General features: G+C 48.4%; 1 protein-coding gene across 1 annotated transcript in view; it reads left to right on the forward strand.

Moving 5' to 3' along the window:
• The first annotated feature begins 300 nt into the window (after positions 1–300).
• The window catches only part of IREB2 (iron responsive element binding protein 2), a 45,680-nt gene continuing 27,144 nt past the window's right edge, over positions 301–18,836 (forward strand). Inside the window, exons 1-4 of the mRNA XM_077774356.1 lie at positions 301–546; positions 1,137–1,226; positions 16,774–16,939; positions 18,509–18,646. Of these exons, the coding sequence (XP_077630482.1) occupies positions 16,839–16,939; positions 18,509–18,646 (239 nt within the window). The 5' untranslated portion in view covers positions 301–546; positions 1,137–1,226; positions 16,774–16,838. The remainder of the gene's footprint in view (positions 547–1,136; positions 1,227–16,773; positions 16,940–18,508; positions 18,647–18,836) is intronic.

The raw sequence follows: 18,836 nt of genomic DNA on the forward strand, positions 1-18,836 counted from the left end.
CGCCGCCCCTTGTCTTTCTTTTGTTTCCTCGTCCGAAGATCTCGCGACAGTCGCGCGGCAAGTCTCGCGAGCGCGGGCCGGCCGGCGCTGCTGCTCTCGCGGTGTTTGCGCGAGACTGCCCCTTTCCTGCTCCCCCGCGGCCCGCCCGCCTTCCTCCCTCTCCCCGCCCGTCCTCCCCCGCCTTCCCCCGGGGGCCCCCNGAACCCCTCGCTGTGCCGCGGGCTGCGGCCAGCAGTGGGAGGCGGGGGGGGCGGTCAAGGCCGGGCTCCGGTCGGCTGGTTCCGGAGCGCCCGCTGCGGCGCAGGTCCGCACGCTCACGGCCCCCGGGGGGCGGACGCGCTCCCCTGCCCACAGTGGGCCGGGGTGCTACCGCCAGGGGTCCTGCCCACCCTCCGCGATGAGTCTGTACAAAAGATCCGCAGGCTGTGCCCCCGGGGACGCTGCGAGCTGGGGGCGCTCCGCGGAGACCCTCGGACTGACTTCGTGGTTCGGTTCACTCTCCTTCAGGGGGAAATTCTGTTCTTCGTTTGTACTTCGGGTCTGCAGGTCTGTCAGGGTCTTACCGGACAAGTTTCTTGTTTTCGTGTGGTTTTGGTTTTGTCTGTGTTCTCGAACGCTCTGCAAAAAGCTCTTTCGATTCTTTTTTTAAAAAGCAACCCTTGTCATTGTGGCGCTCTCAGAGCCTTCTATCTGTACTTAGCATTTTCAGGAGAGGTCCTCCCCAAACAGATGCCTGTACATCATATAAATCATTCTTATTCCTTCCCTCCGGGGGGTCTTTGTCACCATATTTCAGGAGTTCGTAGTACACCTGTTTTTATTTGGCAAGAATCATGCTTTGAACATTGTTGTCCAATAGTGGACCCTAGCCGCGTGTGATTACTGGAGTCTAAATTAATTAAAATTATATCTTGAAGTTAAATTTTAAAACTCTTTTCCTCTATGACTATAGCTGCATTTCAAGTGCTCAGTAGCTGCATGTGGCTGACTGGCTTCTTTACAGGACAGTGCAAATATGGAACGTTTCCACCATTGCAGAAGGTTTTAATGGACAAAGCTCGTTTCTCCTTATTTTCACTTTGTATTAAGGTACTTTGTAGCTGTGTTTAATGAAAGTATATGTATTTTTTTTTTAGGATACGCCTTTGAGTACCTTATTGAAACATTAAATGACAGCTCACGTAAGAAGTTCTTCAATGTACCTAGACTTGGAGGCACCAAGTATGGTAATGTTGCTTAACTTTTCCAGGGGTGGGGCCTGGAGGGGAGCTGTGGGGATTGTTAAGCTGAGCTGAAGAAATTTTAAATTTACTCCCACCATGTTGTAACAGGTAAGCCTACACATATCTCTAACATGTTAAAATACTCTCCTGGGACAACTTTTGTTTAAGGAGGGTATAAGTCTATATCTTAATTTCTTGCTTAAAAACGTAAGATCGGGGGCGCCTGGGTGGCTTAGTCGGTTAAGCGTCCGACTTTCACTTAGGTCATGATCTCGCGGTTCGTGGGTTCGAGCCCCGCGTCGGGCTCTGTGCTGACTGCCAGCTCAGAGCCTGGAGCCTGTTTCGGTCTGTGACTCCCTCTCTCTCTGACCCTCCCCTGCTCACGCTGTCTCTCTCTCTCCTAGAAATAAATAAAACATTAAAAAAAAAAGAAGTAAGATTGTTTAGCAGTGATCTTTTTCCACAGAGAAACTATTTAAAAACCAAAAAACGCTGACTGCTGATATTCTACACCTGTTACACGCATGCTTTAATTTTTCGAGTGAACAGTGCCTACCATTCTTTACCTGCCATGTGAGTATCAATCGTCAGCAGGGCCCGCTGCTCTGAGGTATTCTCCGGCGCTGGGCGTGGCTTGCCCTTGCCCTGGCCTGTGCACCAGCGCTGATGGCAGACCTTTGCAGGCGCCTGATCAGTCACATCCTTCACTGAGATCTCAGAAAACTGAACTTGGCTCACCCCTAGGGTATTGGATGGAAGTCTTGACTTTACGGACAGTTGGAAAAATCTGGACCAGCTAATGAAGAGCAGACCTGTTTGGAGGAGTGTTTTTTGTTTGTTTGTGGATTTTTCAGTAGAAACTACTGAAAAGACAAATGCCAAATCTATTGCAATGCATTTTGGAGGGAGCTTCTCTTTTAATGTTTTCTTCTTTAATTAAGAAGATTGCTTTTGTGATTTTCCTGTAAATTTTGATGTGTCTAAATATTCTAGACTGCCACTGGCAGTTTTTCTTGTACATCGTGAGGATATTTCAGTATTTTGGAGAAGGAACCAGTCCTAGAATTAGTTTGTCTTTTAAAAATAAAGGATACTCCATGCAGTATCCTTTACCTTGCATGTTTGGGTTAAGAGAGGCTGGTTATTTTCTAAGTGTCATGTGTCTTCAATTCACATTTATTTTATCCTTCAACTGATGATGGATTTTTAAAATTTTGAACAGGGAACAGCTAAATTGCTTCTATGTAAGAAAGATCTTTTTTTTACCTTTACTTCTTTCAAATACCTAGTGATTCTGGCCTGGAAGTTTCTTAACCCATATTTTATAGTTTAATAAATAAAAGAGCATATGTGAGGATATTTTAAAAATTGAGTATGAGTTCTTTCTTTGGATAATTTGTGGAAATGTGCCCATTTGAAAAATGGGCTATATTTTTCCCCCCAAAATGCAGAAAATCAGTAGGAAACTATCAAAAAAAAAACCCTAAAATGTTTTGAAAGAGAAGGTTAATGACATAAAAGCTAAACTTTCTCTGGAAAATAGTTTTTCGTGGGCATCTGGATAACTGAGTTCCAGAGCACTGGGGTATTTATAACCGTGATAAATAACAGTAATAAAACACCTGTAAATATAAATGTCTTCAAAACAGAAATTTGGTTTTATTTCCATGGGATTAAAGCCCAGTTTTATTCATGGAGTGGTTATTAGGAAAGGGTTGTTGATAATTACTAATTTCTTAGTCCTCAGTTGGGGGAATAGAATTGGAAAGAAGTGACTTGGGAGGAAAGGAGTATCGTCAGTGGAGGGTTGTTTTGCTTGTTTATCATCAGAACAAAGAGTCTTTGTTGCACTTCTGGAGGGACCGTGTTGGATGATGGCCTTCCAGAGATGTGCTTAGGGGACCCGCTTTGTGTCACCGCGGTGTGGGAACATGGTCTCCTGTCCCTCATTCTGACGCCTGCCAGGTGGAGAATGACGGCGTCCGTGACCTAGCTCTTGCGAGCCCCTGTCCCGAGCTCCCTGCGCGCTGTCAGGAAGTCCTGCGAGGAACTGGAAGGCTGCCGTACAGACAGTGACTTCAGCAGACAGCCTTGCTGTCCCCGTGGAACAGGAAATCTGGGTTCGGGCAGGCCGGGACTGCACAGCACCGGTGCCAGCAAGGACCCAGGCTGCTTTTTTTCTGTTTTGCTTTCCTTGTTTTGGTCACAAAGAGCCACTGCACTCCGGGCGCCGTCCGTGTCCTGAGCAGCGCGGGGCAGGGAGCCCTCTGCTTTTGCCCGTGTCCCCTTGGCCAGGTCAGTGGCCACCTCAGGGAGGCTGAGGGTCAGAACAGGTGGCTTTGCAGCTTTGACAGTAGACGGAGGCAAGGGTGAAGGCGTTGGAGTGCTTGGGGAGTGAGCGGGCCTGGATTCTCTCATTCTCCGTCTCTTTCCATCGAGCACAACACAGATTACTTGATTTCTCCTTTTTTTTTTTTTTTACTGCCATTTTATCTTTTTGCTTCCCAGGTTTATGGAAGTGGACACATCCTGCAGATTGATTTCATTTCAATCTTCCATAAGTTCACTTAGGGCAAATCGCCTTTTTCGTGATGGGGAGCTGCCTGTCCGGCGCTCCGTTGCACTGACTACAGCCTTCAAGATTTTGAGCAACTCTGTTACATAGATCTCTGGATGTGAAAACAGACCCGTTTGTTTCCAAAGAGGGGAGAAATCACGGTTCCCTGGGACAGTCAGAGACCGCTTTCTGCAGGAACTAGGGCTTGAATTAATATTGAACAGCCGGGTCATGGCGGCCGTCATCCCGTGGGGAGGGAGGCTGGACGGCAGGCGTAGAGCACATGGAAGGGGAAGTGTGGAAGGGGGGGGACAGCGGAAAGACCGGCCTGGCGACGGGGAGCGTTTCAGGTGGCCGCGGCTGAGCTGCAGGGCCTTCGCTGGAGGGAGGCCCCAGGCCCCCTTCATTTCAGGCCACCTCTCGCCCGTTCTCCCCCTTCCTGACTGCTTGGTTGGCTCCTGCCCTGCGAAGAGCCGAGGCCTGGTCTTCCAGATTCTAACTTGCAGCCTCTGAAAAAGCCTGTTCAATTTTTTAGGAGAGTTTTTATTGTTTACAAGAAATTAGATTGGGGTTGTGAATCACAAAAAGATTCACAGCATTACAGACAGCGAAGAAACTGTCATTTTTTATGTGTAGGTACAAATACATGTAAATGTGCTACTTTTAAGAGAAATATGGCGTATGTTGTTTTGTAACCTTTGCTTGTTTACGTGCTCTATCGTGAACATCTTTCCGTGTCCTGGAAGACGAGTGTCCCCTGCTATCTGATTCTCTGGTTTCTGAGTCTGGAAGCATGAGTTCAGGTAGTAAGGGTTACCCATCCTGGACAGCCTCCGGCGGCTGCACCGAACCGCCTGTGCGAACGTGTCGTGGTTTGGTGAGCGGATCCGTGAATATGGGCCTTGTCACCCGCTCCTCCCTAGTTATAAGTAGAGCTGCTGTGTGTGTAGTGTTTCCATTTTGATGCAGGCTTGTCATTAGCTGTGTTGGTTTGAAAGCTTGCTGTTCCCTCCACCCTCATCGGCATGTTTTTTTTTTCCCTGTATACTGCACGTTCCAGTCTTTACCCTTGATGTAAGGAACAAAAACTCGAGATGTGCTTTCCACACATCCAGAGATGAAGAAAGAAAGCAGTCAGTCCTCACGTGAACCAGGATTTCTAAGGCGGAGGCTGTTCTTGTCATTTGAAGGCTGCCAGTCTCTCTATCCCTGTTTCTTTTTGGTTATCTCCCCTCCGGTCATCTGTCTGTGTAGCCCACTTCCTCATTTTGTGTAATGCCCAGTGTAGCCGCTGCTGGCCGCTAGGTTATGACTGTTTTACCAGCCAGTTAAGACTGGCCCTGTGGCTGACTTTGTCGCCTGTAGTTTTAAGCTAGCTTGGCCGGGCTTGCCAGGAGACACATGTCCGTGTTTTCTCATCTTGTCTCTGCCCTGGACTCTGGAAGGGGCTGTGAGTTGGGTTAGCAGTGAGATGGTTTGTAAAGTTTATAAACCACAGTATATAGAACTTTCCAAGGATTACTTTTACCTAACATGACTGGGTACAGCCACGTTGTTCACCAACTCTCCGCAATTTGTCCAAGGGTTGATTTTAACTTTGCTTTTGTTGACGTTTTGTGTTCTAGATTTGGCCTTCCGGGTGGCAAAGGACAGACACCTGCTACCCCAGGTGAAGGAAGATTTATTATAATGGTGCCGAGCTCCCTGGGCGCTGAAACGTGGTTGTAGCTCAAGAAAATGGATGTGGGCCGGAATTGACGAAGCTCTTTTATCTCTTCTCTCGGGTTCAGATTTCTGCCCCCTCCAGTCTTCTGCACCCTCTCTCCGTGCAGCCCAGTGTCTTCTGCCCGCTGACGTTAGACGTGGCCCCAAATGACAGCCTCCGTCTCTAGCTTAGCTCTTATGCCTTCCTGGATCAGTCTGTGTCCTGATTGCAGATCCCTGGGACAGGAATGTCATTTTCCTGGGGTACTTTTTTCTCCTCAGGCTGCTGGTCACTGACCTGTCTGGGCCTGGCCCTCGGTTCTCTGCGGCAGCCGGGGGAGGTCCTGGGGCATAGAGGCCTGTCCGCGCCACAGGCGGCAGCTTGCGTGGTGTCGGGGAGCGCGTCTGTTGGGTTAGCGGCTGGTGCTGGCTGGGTGCCTCCAGGGGTGCGTGTGTGCGCTTTCCTCCATGGTGGGTGCTGGTTTTCTTTCTCCACCTTGTCAGTGCGTGGGTGGAAACAGTCTTGAAGAAGCAGGAGTCTCTCTCTCTCTCTGCCTTCTTAGATTTCATTCATAGCAGTAGTGTGTGTGTGTGTGTGTGTGTGTGTGTGTGTGTGTGTGTAAAGGTCAGAGTTCTTTATTGGAAATCTGTCCAGCCTGGTAATAGTTAGAGACAGAAGCAATATCTTGACTCTAATCAGACACGGATATGAGTTCATCCTGCTGCCAGATCTGATGGCTTTACAAGACTTCATAGAAGAGTCCAGGTCTCTGGCCTTGACCAGGTTTTAGGTTCACCCCGTAGCTACTCCAGTGGGTTCTTCACCCCCTTAGCCCTCGGTCTTAGTCTGGACTGCAGGGCTCCCTGCCTTGGGGCTTGGGATCAGCCTAGAAGGCTTGTGGTCACTGTCCTCCTTGCCTCCCCCGTGTACTTTTCCGTCCTGTTTGGTTTCTCTAAAGCCTATTAGCCAGCGAATGTTTTCTCCTGGGGTAATTTCTGCACCTACTGTTTACACCTGGAATTTTCACTTGTGAGAAATTGATAAAGCCCACTGTGTGTACATCTTCACTGTGTCGCTTTGTGCTAGGCAGGGAAGATAGTTTTATCTCTGTAGAGGTGAGAAAAATGAGGCTAAAAATCTAAGTAATTTGCCTGAGTCCTGTATCTTCTGGTGAGATTTGCTCGTAGACACTTCTGATTGCAGACCGGTTCTTTGTCCCCTTAGTCCTGTTCTGTTTCCCAGCTCACTAACGGCAGACGTAAAGGCGCTAGTGTGGGTCATTTGTCACATGCGTCCTGTAGCACGAGGTCCATCAGTGTCCGCTTGGCCAGGACCCCACCACCGAGAGCCGTTACTGTGTGGGTGGTGGAGGAGACGCTGGAGCCCAGCACTGTAAGCGTGCCGCCCATGCCTGCGCCCTGGCACCGAGGTCACGTGCTCATGCTGGCGGGGACCGTCGAGGACTGGCCCTGCTCAGAGCAGCGGCAGACCGGAGCATGTGCCCCGTGGGAGGGCTGGGTGCTCTTTTCCAGCAGGAGCATGAGGTTGGTGTGCTTAAATTTTCTGATATTTTCAGAAGCCAGGTATTTGGATTTTCACGTGAAAAAATTGTTTTTTTTTTTCCAGTGTTGTGAATTAAATTTAAGATGTTAAAACTTGTGTGCAGGCCGACGGTTTGTGACCTCCACACTAAGAGATACATCGTATGGCCTGATTTTAGTAGGGCCCTTGAGCCTTGACCCGGAGGAGGAACCGCAGTCCCCGAGGCAGGAGTGCCTTTCATTGCCATCTGCCTGTGGAACGGCGGCCCTCCGTGCCCCCTCTGCACCCCTCCCCGCACTCCTCCAGGCCCNCTCACCCCCTCTGCACGTTCTCCACACCCTCCCCGCACCCCTCCTCGCCCTCCCCGGAGCCACTTGTGGGATCTTCCACTCACTCAGTGATTGGTTGAAGGGTATTGTTACCAGCTCGTTCCAGAAGTGTGATAACATAAATTATCCTATTTTTCCAGGTTGAGTTACCAGGTCGTCCTGGTTCCTACATCTTTTTGGTTACCTGTCCTTAGCTTTCTGGATTCACAGAATTCTAGAAATTTCTGATTAGAAGAGGTAGAACTTCCACAGTCTCCTTTTCTGCTTGGTGCATGTTTCTGTCAGTAACACTTTAATTCATTCAGTTAACATTTTATTGAGTCTCAGATGTTTTGGCAAATGTGAGATGATTGAGATCGCATCCTTGTGCTGAAGATAGCACACGGTTCAGTTGTGAGGGCATAAGCGTGCAGCGCTTGGGCCTGTTGTGATTCCAGAAAAGTAGTTGTAGGACAAGGAAACTGGTACCGTAGGGCCGACAGTACGGGGAAGGGCGGACCCACTCGGGGGGTGCCGGCCTCAGCGCAGAAGGTGTGCCCGGCCCACTGACCGCGGGAAGAGTGGCCGCGCCGCGGCGGGCGCCCCCNGGGCCTGGGCCACGCGGGGGCCTGCTGGGGGGGCCCGGGGCGTGTGTGGGCGGCGTGCCAGCCCGGTGGGAGCCCAGCTGCCCGAGGCCCCGGCCCCCATGCTGAGTGGCTGTCCTGATCCAAATGGATGTATGTGGACTTTTCTGTATCGTGTGATAGAGTCGCCTTGGAAGATCTGCATGACCTCGTGAACTTTATTTCTCAGGGACCTTCAGTGAATGTATGAGCAGACGGTGATGGGACTAGATCATTTCCAGGAACCCGTCTGCCAGACATGCACGTTTGAGTCTTTCGTTTGTCTGTTCTTTCCGGTGAAAGTGGTGTTCTTTGGGAGAAGTGCCCAGTCGAGCTTGCAGTGGAGACCGTCACACGAGTGTCATCCTTGAGCAGTCATACTTAGTTTTAAGCAGAAACGCTGTAGACGCACTCTCAGGTTGTCACAGTATTAAGACTTGATCTCATCAGTCTTAAGAGATTTCATAAGACTAATGCTTTTTCTGCTTACCAAGGAGTTTCTTAAGTGAACCTGGTATTTTGTGTGAAAACAAGCAGTGTGATGAGGATAGGTACAGCCCGGCACCACGGCCTTCTGTTCCACAGTAACACCTGCGGTCACCCGCTGTCCGTGCACGTGTCTGAATGCCCGCAGACCAGGTATGTCGTAGTGACCTTGCAGATTCCTGAGAGGATTTTAGGGGCCCTCAGAAACCCAGAGACCACTGGCACGGGGAGAGAACGGGGCGGAGGGCAAGCTACGATACCTGGGTGAGAAGTGATGCGCTGGTGACTTGTGCTGGATTAGTGGTGATAGAAGTAGACAAATTCAAGAGATGGGTGAGAGGTGTCAAGACGGACGCCTGGTGACCATGGCAGACGCCTCTGGGTGGGTGGTGGTGCTGTTTCCTGAGCCAGGGGATATGGGGAGGCCATGACTTGGGCTGGCACAGGTTTAGATACTGGTGACTTCGGGAACATGCCACTGTTCAGGTAGAGGTGTTCGTGAGGTGGTCAGGCGTACGGTTTTGGGGCTTGGAAGACAGACCCGGGCTGCAGAGGGCTGTTTTGCTGTTGTTGATGTGCAGTCATCGGAGGCCCTGGGAACGATGAAAACTTGCAGGGAGACAGGGTAGTGAGAAGAGGGAGCCAGGTGTGAATTCTGAGGACTCCTGTGCTTAAAGATCAGGCACAGTACTGGGGCCGGGCTGGCTCAGTCAATAGAGTGTGCGACTCTTTTTTAAGTTTATTTACTTATTTAGACAGAGAGAGAGAAAATCCTTCTGTCAGCACAGAGCCTGACGTGGGGCTCGATCTCCTAAATTACGACATCACAACCTGAGCCGAGATCAAGAGTTGGATGCTTAATCGAGTGAGCCTCCCAAGCGCCCTGAGCATGTGACTCTCGTTCTCAGGGTTGTGACTTTGAGCTCCATGTCAGTACCCAGAGCTTGGTTAAAAAAAAAAATAAAAATCAGGCAAAGGAGTAGAGGTTGGCCAGGAAACCCAAGCAGGGCTGCCAGGAGGTGTTGAGGACTGTGACGGATCTAAAATTTACCTTCCTTTCAAGTTAGCAGGTTAGCCTGATGCTGACAGAAGACACGAGACTCTTAGAGACACAACGGACGGTTTATTACCCACAGCAAAGCAGCATCCGTAGCACCAGCGTGTGTCCTGGTTTCACAGACCGCTGTTTCTGCAGGGGCCTCTGAAGAGGGCCAGGTGATGCCCGCGCACAGAATGGTTGTGCGACCGAGAGGGGGCTCGGACTTAGGAATCCCAGGTTTGCCATAACGGAGAGTAGGCATGCCCGCTCTTCGCTCCAGGAGGAGACACTATCTGTGCCTCCCTGGGCTATTCACTGTGTTAACTCACGTTAAAAAAAATAGCCTGGAACTATTACTGCCTGTGCTTGGGAGTCACGGTGAAATCTGCGCTGGGAGACACGGAGACGAGGGGAACAGTGTGCTGGGAACCGGTGGGGGAGAGTGTGAGGCGGGAGGGCTGGGCAGCCCTGATGAGCGTTTCTGAGAGGGACCGTCCGTCGGTGTTTGACGACAGGAATCAGGTTGGCATGAGCCGAACAGTGTGTGCAAGTGTGGAGAAGTGGACACTGGGAATCTAAGTGACTCTCAAAAAACTTCACTGAGAGTTTGCAGAAGGAAGTATTTGGATGCTGTGTGTGTGTTAACCTGGAGCCGGAGGCTGTTTAATGGAAGAACCCAAAAGAATGAGGGCCAGATGGCAGACGGAGAGAGGGTGATGGACGACATGGGGGTCCTGACTGTGTCCACAGGAGCGGGATGCAGGGCTCCTGCAGAGACGCTGGCACTCGGTGGGCGCTGCCTGGGGGTCTTGGGGAAGGAATAGCCGCCGAGGCAGCCGTGCTCGTGGGCGCAGTCGGGGGCGTGGGGGGGGTGGAGAAGGTGCGGAGGGTCGTGGGGAACGGGGCGACTGGCATGCGAGGCCCGGCAGAATTCTGGGTGAACAGGGAGGACCCAGCTGAGGCTACAGCACGCACTCATACCGGTACCAGTTTTTCCCGTTGTTGTGGGGGTTTTCTCCCCCTCCTGCACACATGACACCCATTAAAACCGCATTGAGCTATTTCACACCCACTAGAGTGGATATTCTATAAAAAGTAGGTTAAGGACCTTCGTGCACTGCTGGTGGGATCATAAAGTGGTGCAGCCACTTTGGAAAACTGTTTGGCAGTTTCTTAAATGTTAAACAAAAATTTACCATATGACCCAGCGATTCTGTTCTTAGGAATCTCTTCAAAAGTAAAAACATTTATTCACACAAAGATTTGCAGACAGATGATCTGAGTGGCATTATTCACAAAGGCTAAAAATTGCAAACAACCTAAATGTCCTTCAGTGAGTGAATGGATGGACAAAATTTGGTGTGTACACGATGGAATACTCAGCAGTGAAATTATCTCCAGACACGTGCTTCAGCGCGGACGCACTTGGGAGCACGCTCAGTGAAGGAAGCCGGACGCCGTAAGGGACCTGATTGTACGGTTCTGTCTGTATGAAATAACCCAGAGATGACAAAGCTAGAGACAGAAGCGACTGTGTGGTTTCCTGAGGTGGGAGAGGAGAGGACAGGGACGGCCGATGGGCAGGAGGGGCCCAGTGGAGTGATGAAATGGTCTAGGACAGGTCTGTGGTGGTGACTGGGCAGCTGGGTAAATCTAATAATAAATTCTGTGGTTGGAGTGGGTGACTTTCATGATGGGCAAAATATGTCTCAGTGATGTTATTTTTCTTAAGTTTATTTATTTTGCGAGAGCATGTGTGAACAGGAGCGGGGCAGAGAGAGAGAATCTTTAGTGGGCTTTGCACTATCAGCGCAGAGCCCGATACAGGGCTTGAACTCACAAACTCCGAGATCATGACCTGAGCCGAGATAAGAGTCAGGCTGAGATAAGAGTTGGACACGCAACAGACTGAACCACCCAGGTACCTCAACAATGATATTTTTTTTTTTTTAATATTTTTTACTTATTTCTAGGAGAGAGAGAGACAGCGTGAGCAGGGGAGGGTCAGAGAGAGAGCGAGTCACAGACCGAAAGAGGCTCCAGGCTCTGAGCTGACAGTGAGCACAGAGCCCAACGCGGGGCTCGAACCCACGAACCGCGAGATCATGACCTAAGCGAAAGTCGGACGCTTAACCGACTAAGCCACCCAGGCACCCCAACAACGATATTTTTAAAAAAGAAAGAACAGTTGTTAGGACAGTGGTGTGGGTTCGCTGCCTGAAGGACAGGTTGGTGTTTTGGTGGCTGCTTGGATGAAAGAACAAAGGGGCAACTGAGTGCGGGTTTGGGAAGTGAGCAGGGCCTGAAGTAGGAAGTGAGGGAGTCCGTGGGAGAGCAGCGCGAGGAACAGAGGAGGTGAAGTTCCATGGTGCCTGAGAACCGCCCTGGTGAGCGGGGATCAGAGAGGCTCTGAGGTGTGTGGACTTCGAAGATGGGCCAGTTGGAACAGGAGTGTGCACATGCTGGGGAGGGAGAGAGAGAAGACCGCCTTAGGGGCCTTCATGGGCTTTGCACCCGTTCCAGAGTGGGGACGTGGGCTTGACAGTACTAACTAGAATGTTTCCGCCTGGGTGTCCACACCTGCTAGTGGCTGTGAGGCTGGGCTGTCTACCTAGAGATTTACCTTAAGGATGAAATGAGATGACGGAGGTAGAGCACCTCAGCATCTCCTTAGTGGGTCCTAAATAAATAACTGCAGGTGTTATTGTCAGGGTAGTTGAGGAAGAGAATTGTAGGACTTTATTACTGCCCAGCAGATTAAAAACGTTGTGCCTTAAAGGACAACATGTGTAAACACGTGTGAAACTCTCATAGCTCCTGTGGGTCAGGGCTTGAGGCTGGCTCAGCTGAATAGCTGGGCCTGGGGCAGCCCAGGCCGCCCCCCTGCCGAACCCCGGACCTCGGTTTAATTCCCTCTGAGCCTCCCCTCGCTGCTGCGGGATTGCCTTCCCAGCAGGCTTTGCCTTTCCCTGGAGCGAGTCGTCCGAGACGGCAAGGCAGATGCTGGAGGACCTTCATATGTGGCCTTCGAAGCCCGTGCTGTCGCCTCCGCCATGCTCTGCGGCCTGCACAACAGCCCGTCTCCATTGTGGAAGATGGTGTGACTGGATGCCAGGAGGGGAAGATTCTAGCACTGTCTTGGAGACCGGCTGGAAGTGAGGCCAGAGAAATGAGAAGTTGTTTCTGTCCAAGGGACAGGTGGGACTCATGGGTCTTTGCAGTTGGCCTCTGGGACTTACTACAGATTTAGGCGAATTTGCAAGATAGTGCTTCATAATGACAGATCGTCCAGTTAACATTTATGATTCCTTTTGTTCTTACCGCACTCTTATTTGATAGTCGCTTTTAAATTTAATACTTAGTTTTCAAGTGATAGAATTAAAAACCGGTAAGATCACTGAGATGATAACCAAACAGTGGCCCCTCGGCCTACCCTGAATTTCTGCTCTGCAGAGAAATCTATTTTTCATTCTCATGACTTTTTCTTATGGTGATATCGCCCATGTTACTACATAGCCTTGCTTATACAGCTGTTTTCTTTTTTTTTCTTTTTTAAAGTTTTTTCTTTTTTAAAGTAATTTCTACACCCAGCATGGGGGCTCAGACTCACAAGTGTGAGATCAAGAGTCACTCTGCCAACTGAGCCCCCAGGCTCCCCTGTTTTTTGATTTTTCAGTTTCAGACTAACTTTCTACTGTGGAAAATAAGAAGTTGATACTGTTTTTTCCCCATATATGTCATGTGCCTCTTCTTAGTTATTTCAGCTACAATTTTTGTCTAAGTCTGTAGTCCATATTCACATTATTATGGCTGTAATATTCCCAGCCAGTCCATGTAGTTAGTGATGATTGCCTCTTTTTTTTCTTACGACTTTGTATTTTTTCCTGGAAGTAATGACGGTCTTTTTTTGTTTGCTGGGTTTTCTCCGTCTTTATCAATAATTCCTCTTCATACGTTCCAGAAGAACCCTCCCTTCCTGGTAGTGTCAGGTGGTCTGGCAGTTGATTTTCCCCTTCTCTCTTCTTATTTTTGTTTTTTATTTTTGAGAGAGAGATACAAAGACAAAGTATGAGCAGGGGAGGGTCAGAGAGAGGGGGACACAGAAGCCGAAGCAGGCTCCACAACCTGAGCTGTCATCACAGAGCTTGACATGGGACTTGAATCCACGAACTGCAAGGTCATGACCTGGGCCGGAGTCGGATGCTTCACTGATGGAGCCCCCCAGACGCCCCAATCTTCCCCTTTTGTTGCCAGCATCCACGTCCCCACCCGCGGACTTGCTCTTCGCCCCATGGGAGACTGTGACCTCCGAGCTTGCACAGCCACAGCCTGGCCCCGGAAGGGTCCCCGTTCTTGGCTGTGCTACGGACCCGTGTCCCGGACTGTGTGCTTTGTGTCTCCCTGGTGGGGGGGGGGGGGGGGGCGGCAGCTGCCGCCTGCACGCTTGATTGATGGCCAGCCTGTACAGAGAGCCCTGGGTCAGAGACGATCCTCACCAGGGACCCGGAAGGTTCTGCCCCGTGGCCTCTGAGCCCCTCACGCTGCCCCGGGAAGCCCCGGGCCGCCTGCGGCCTGTGCCCACATGTCCTCTGGGTCTGTCCAGCATCCCCGCGCTGTCTTCCAAAATTTGTTCTGTTCTGCTTCTCCCTCTTTGTTCCTTTGGGTTCATAACTTTTATTTCTTTACTGTATCTCAGTGGATTTCAAAGGAAATAGAGATAATTGCTAGAGTTTGCCATATTTTACTACAAATGTGATTAAATGCTTTCTTTGAAGATGTTCAGAAATTATTCCTGATCTTGCATTTCCAGAATAATTAACCATATACAAAACTGATCTTGTGTATTTGCTTCGGTGATAATATCCTTCTCATTATTTCCAAATGTTCTACTAAAAGATTTTCTCCCCTGCACTTCCTCTTGATTTGGGGGACTTTGTTCTGCTTCTGTCTGAGGTAGGATGAGGACTAATGTTTCTCCAGAACCTACTCTCTTTGTAGGGTTTGAGGGCTGCACGTGTGCTCGAAGCCCACCTCTCTGTTAGGTCTGGCGTTCTCGTTGTTGGTAAGACCACGAGTCTGCTGGAGTCCCTGTCCTCAGGTCATACCTGTCGCAAGAGCAAATACAGGCTCAGCTCTGTGGTGCTTATCTCTTCACTTACAACTTCATTAATCTCTAACTTGTGTGAGTTAAAACTTTCAATCCAAAAAGTAGGGAGGAACTAGTAACCCACTATGTATTTGTCAGCTTCCTGTCGACATTTTACTGATCTTTTAAAAAATATTTCACCACTTTTGTAACCTATAAATATACTTCAGTATATATCTCTGACATATGAAAGGACTTTAAAAAATAATACTCATAGTAGGGGGTCAGGGTGGCTCAGTTGGTTAAGTGTCCGACTTCAGCTCAGGTCATGATCTCACAGTTCGTGGGTTCGAGCCCCATGTCAGATTCTGAGAACCTGGAGCCTGCTTCAGATTCTGTCTCCCTTTTTCTCTGACCCTCCGCTGCTTGTGCTGTCTCTCTCTCTCTCTCAAAAATAAACATTAAAAAAAAATTTTTTTTAAATATACTCTCAGTGCCTTCATTATACCTAACAAAATTAACAGAAATTTCTTAATATGATGTAAAACCTGGTCCATATTCAGGTTTTCCCAGTTATCTCAAAAATAAACTTCCACAGTTGATGTGTTCACACAGCATCCAAATTGGAGTCACACGTAGCATTTGGTTATTACATCTCTTAAATCCCTTTTAGTCTATAATATTACTCTGTCTTTTTTCCTCACCATTTTTATGTGGAAGAAACCATGTTCGGTACTGTGTAGAAGGGACTGCCTTCTGGATTTGGCTAATTGCTTCTTCATGGTTTCGCTTCACTGCCGCTGGCCCTGTGTTGCCTGTGACTGGAAGTGAGGGCGGGCGGGCCGAGGACATCAGGTGTGTGTACGTATGTGTTTTTGCAAGAACACTTGTCAGTTGTGGCTTGTGTTTTCTCTCTCATCAGGAGGCAGATGATTCTCTAATGTCCTGCTTCAGTGACGCTAAGTGGTTGTGGTTGACATCCACTTGCTCGGTCCGTTGTGAGTTCCCCGTGTGTGTGTCCCCGAGCGTTAGAGCCTTGTCCGGATCGCTTCCGTGAGGCGTTTTCGAATTCTGTCATCCCCCTTCGATTTTTATTTTAATTCTGCAGGGAGGAACTTGCTCCTCATTAACTATTTGGTGACTTGAAATCAGGAAGGACAAGATTAACAAGTAATTTTTTTCCCTTTTGTGATTTTTCGGAGTTCTCACAGCCGTGCTAACAGCTTGCACGGCTGAAGAGTCAGTGTGAACTAAGGGCTGTTTTTGTATTTGATACAGTTTCTGTCATTCCTTTTGATTATCAAACGGCCTCATCCGCGTTTCCTTTGCTCCCTCTGGTCTGACACGGGATGTCCTGGGCCGCTGTTGCCCGTCCCTTTCCCAAGCGTGGGACTGACCGTTTCTCCAAGGAACTTGGGTGTCGTCTTTGGGTGGTTGGGGTCGTTACTGTTGGATCGTCCTCATTGGGGGCATTCGCACTGACCAGAGCTAGGAAATACATGTTTTTTAGAAAGAGAAAAATATGAGTTTGTAGCTATGATTCTAATTGAAATGTAAGGGTTTATTTAAATTTAGCTACTCTGATTTTATATTTCCATATCATTACTCTTGAAAATCTTGGTTTCCAACCATAGTAACAAAAATACTTTAAAAATTTTTTTTAAATGTTTATTTTGAGAGAGAGAGGATGTCAAGCAGGTTCCACACTGTCAGCACAGAGCCTGCTCTGGGGCTCAAACTCATGAACTGTGAGACCATGACCTGAGTCAACAAAAGAGTCAGATACTTAACCAACTGAGCCACCCAGGTGCCCCTCAGTGGGAATTTAAAAAATTTATTGAAGATTTTTACACAGTTTAGGAATGTTTTCATTGTTGTATTGTATTCTGATTTTCTGTGCTTTTCAGTTTTTCTTGGTCTTCCCTGAATATTAGATATTTGTCAGTCTCCTATACCCAAATCAGTGCAACTCTCGTATGAAGGTTTTATCTCTGCTTTATCAGAGCCGTGGCTTACATATAGGAGAGTTGAATTTCTAGAAAGTCTGGTGTTAACATGAACGGTGTTTTCTTCTGTGTTTACTAAGTTTTTTTTAAATCGAGAAAACAATGCATCAATGTCTTTAACTTTTTGCTGTTGTGATTTTTTACAGTACATAGTTAAGACTCTCCCCTTGTTAATAGTGGTCTTCTCTCCCGAATCAGATGTCCTGCCTTACTCAATACGGGTCCTGTTGGAAGCTGCTGTGCGGAACTGTGACGGCTTTCTCATGAAAGAACAGGATGTTATGAACATCTTAGACTGGAAAACCAAACAACGCAATGTTGAAGTGCCCTTTTTCCCAGCCCGTGTTCTTCTTCAAGATTTTACGTGAGTAGTAGAGCATTTCCTTTTATTTATTTTTAACATATTTATTAATTTATTTAGAGGGAGAGAGTGTGAGCGAGCATGTGCTGTGGGGGAGAGGGAGAAAGAATCCCAAGCAGATTCTGAGCTGACAGTGCAGAGCCTGACGTGGGGCTGTAACCCATGAACCGTGAGATCATGACCTTTAGCCAAAATCAAGAGTTGGATGCTCAACCAACTGAGCCAGCCATTCAAGCCCTCTGAGTGTTTCCTTTTTAAAATTCAAACTCCATGAAGGTTGGCTCTGTGGTTTTTAATTCTAAAGATTAGTTTTTAAATTTAAACAGTTGNGCCACCCAGGCGCCCCAACAGTTGGCCTTTTTAAACTAAACTAATTCATTAAAAAGTAGGTACTTGTATCTTACATGCTCTGTTGAAAAACTCTTTTTGCTGAACTGCCTGCTTGTCTTTAGCTTGTGAGTGGGCTTCTCAGACATAGCACATCCAAAGCCCGATGCCCAGCAGCCATACCTGTCCTTTCCAAGTCTCTTCCAACACAGGAAATGCTCTATATGCTACATGCGTGTAGGGTAGAGATCCGGGGGTTAACCTTGACCCCTCTCTTTCTTCTGTATGTAATCCAGGCTCTCAGCAAGTACCATCGACTCTTCCTTTCAGATAGGTCCTGTGCCAAGTGCCTCTTCCCGTCTCCACCATTATCCTGGCCCTGGCCGCGTTCTCTCTCACCTGGACCACAGCTGCTACAGTCTCTAGCCTGTGTCTCTGCTTGCAGAGTTAGAATCTGTGGTTGTCTTTGCACAGCAGATTGTGATTTAATTAAAAATGTTAACTAGGTTCTAACTAGGTTCCTATCATGCCACCCATATACCAGTGGATTTTCATCACACTTAGAATACAAGCCAAACGTTTTGCCTGATCTGGGTGTCCAGGAATTATTTATTGGAAGAGTTAATCTTTAACTAGGTTTCAAGGGAGGTATAGGAGTTAGCTAGACAGTTAAGAACATCCCCTTCATCCACCCACCCAAGTCTGGTTTGTATACCAGTGTTTTGTACCCTCTATTTGCTGCCGTATTAGTCCTTACAATACTGTTCTGCGAACTCCCGAGAGGAAGAACTGTCTCTGATCAGCCTGTGTCATTGGTGTCTAGCGCACGGAAGGCATGTGGTGAAGGCATGTTGTATAGTCAGCTCGAGATACGTGAGTCTATTCTAGAGCTTTGGAGTAGCAAATAGGCCCTGAGGCTCAGGGCAAAGGGAGGGAGGGGGTGTCAAAATTTAGGACAGGGAAAGAATTCCGTAGACAGTTCTTAAAATTTTCTTATGCCTCTAAAAATCATCTCTTGTGTGTTATTTTTGGCATTCCTACCCCTGAGCACTCAAGTTCTCAGGTAATATTTAATGTTAATTCTCATTAAATGGGATACATCTAACTTTGGGTAGCAAGTACATAATCCACCACGAATGCAAACTAAGAACGGTTACCTTCAAATATACAAGTGAATAGATGTGTATCATGCGAGCATGTGAAAGAGTGGTGTGAGCCCCAGCTCTCATTGTCCTTTACTTGCAGTGGAATACCGGCCTTGGTGGATTTTGCTGCTATGAGGGAAGCAGTGAAAACTCTTGGAGGTGACCCTAAGAAAGTCCATCCTGCCCGTCCGACAGATCTCACAGTTGACCATTCTTTGCAGATTGACTTCAGTAAATGGTAAGAGCAGATATTTGTATAGACGGCTGTGTGAATTAATCGACAGCCAGCCCGCTGGGGCTGTGCGCTTAGAGGAAGGGGAGTAGAGAGTGTAACGCCTGGTACAGGGCACTGCAGTTAGTACCCACTCGTGTGTGAAAGGAAAAGCTGGTGAAAAGTGTATGTTCTGGTGAATTTTTTTTAACTCTGT

Source organism: Crocuta crocuta, unplaced genomic scaffold (assembly GCF_008692635.1).
Source record: "Crocuta crocuta isolate KB4526 unplaced genomic scaffold, BGI_CrCroc_1.0 scaffold7, whole genome shotgun sequence".
In the NCBI taxonomy this organism is placed as follows: domain Eukaryota; kingdom Metazoa; phylum Chordata; class Mammalia; order Carnivora; family Hyaenidae; genus Crocuta; species Crocuta crocuta.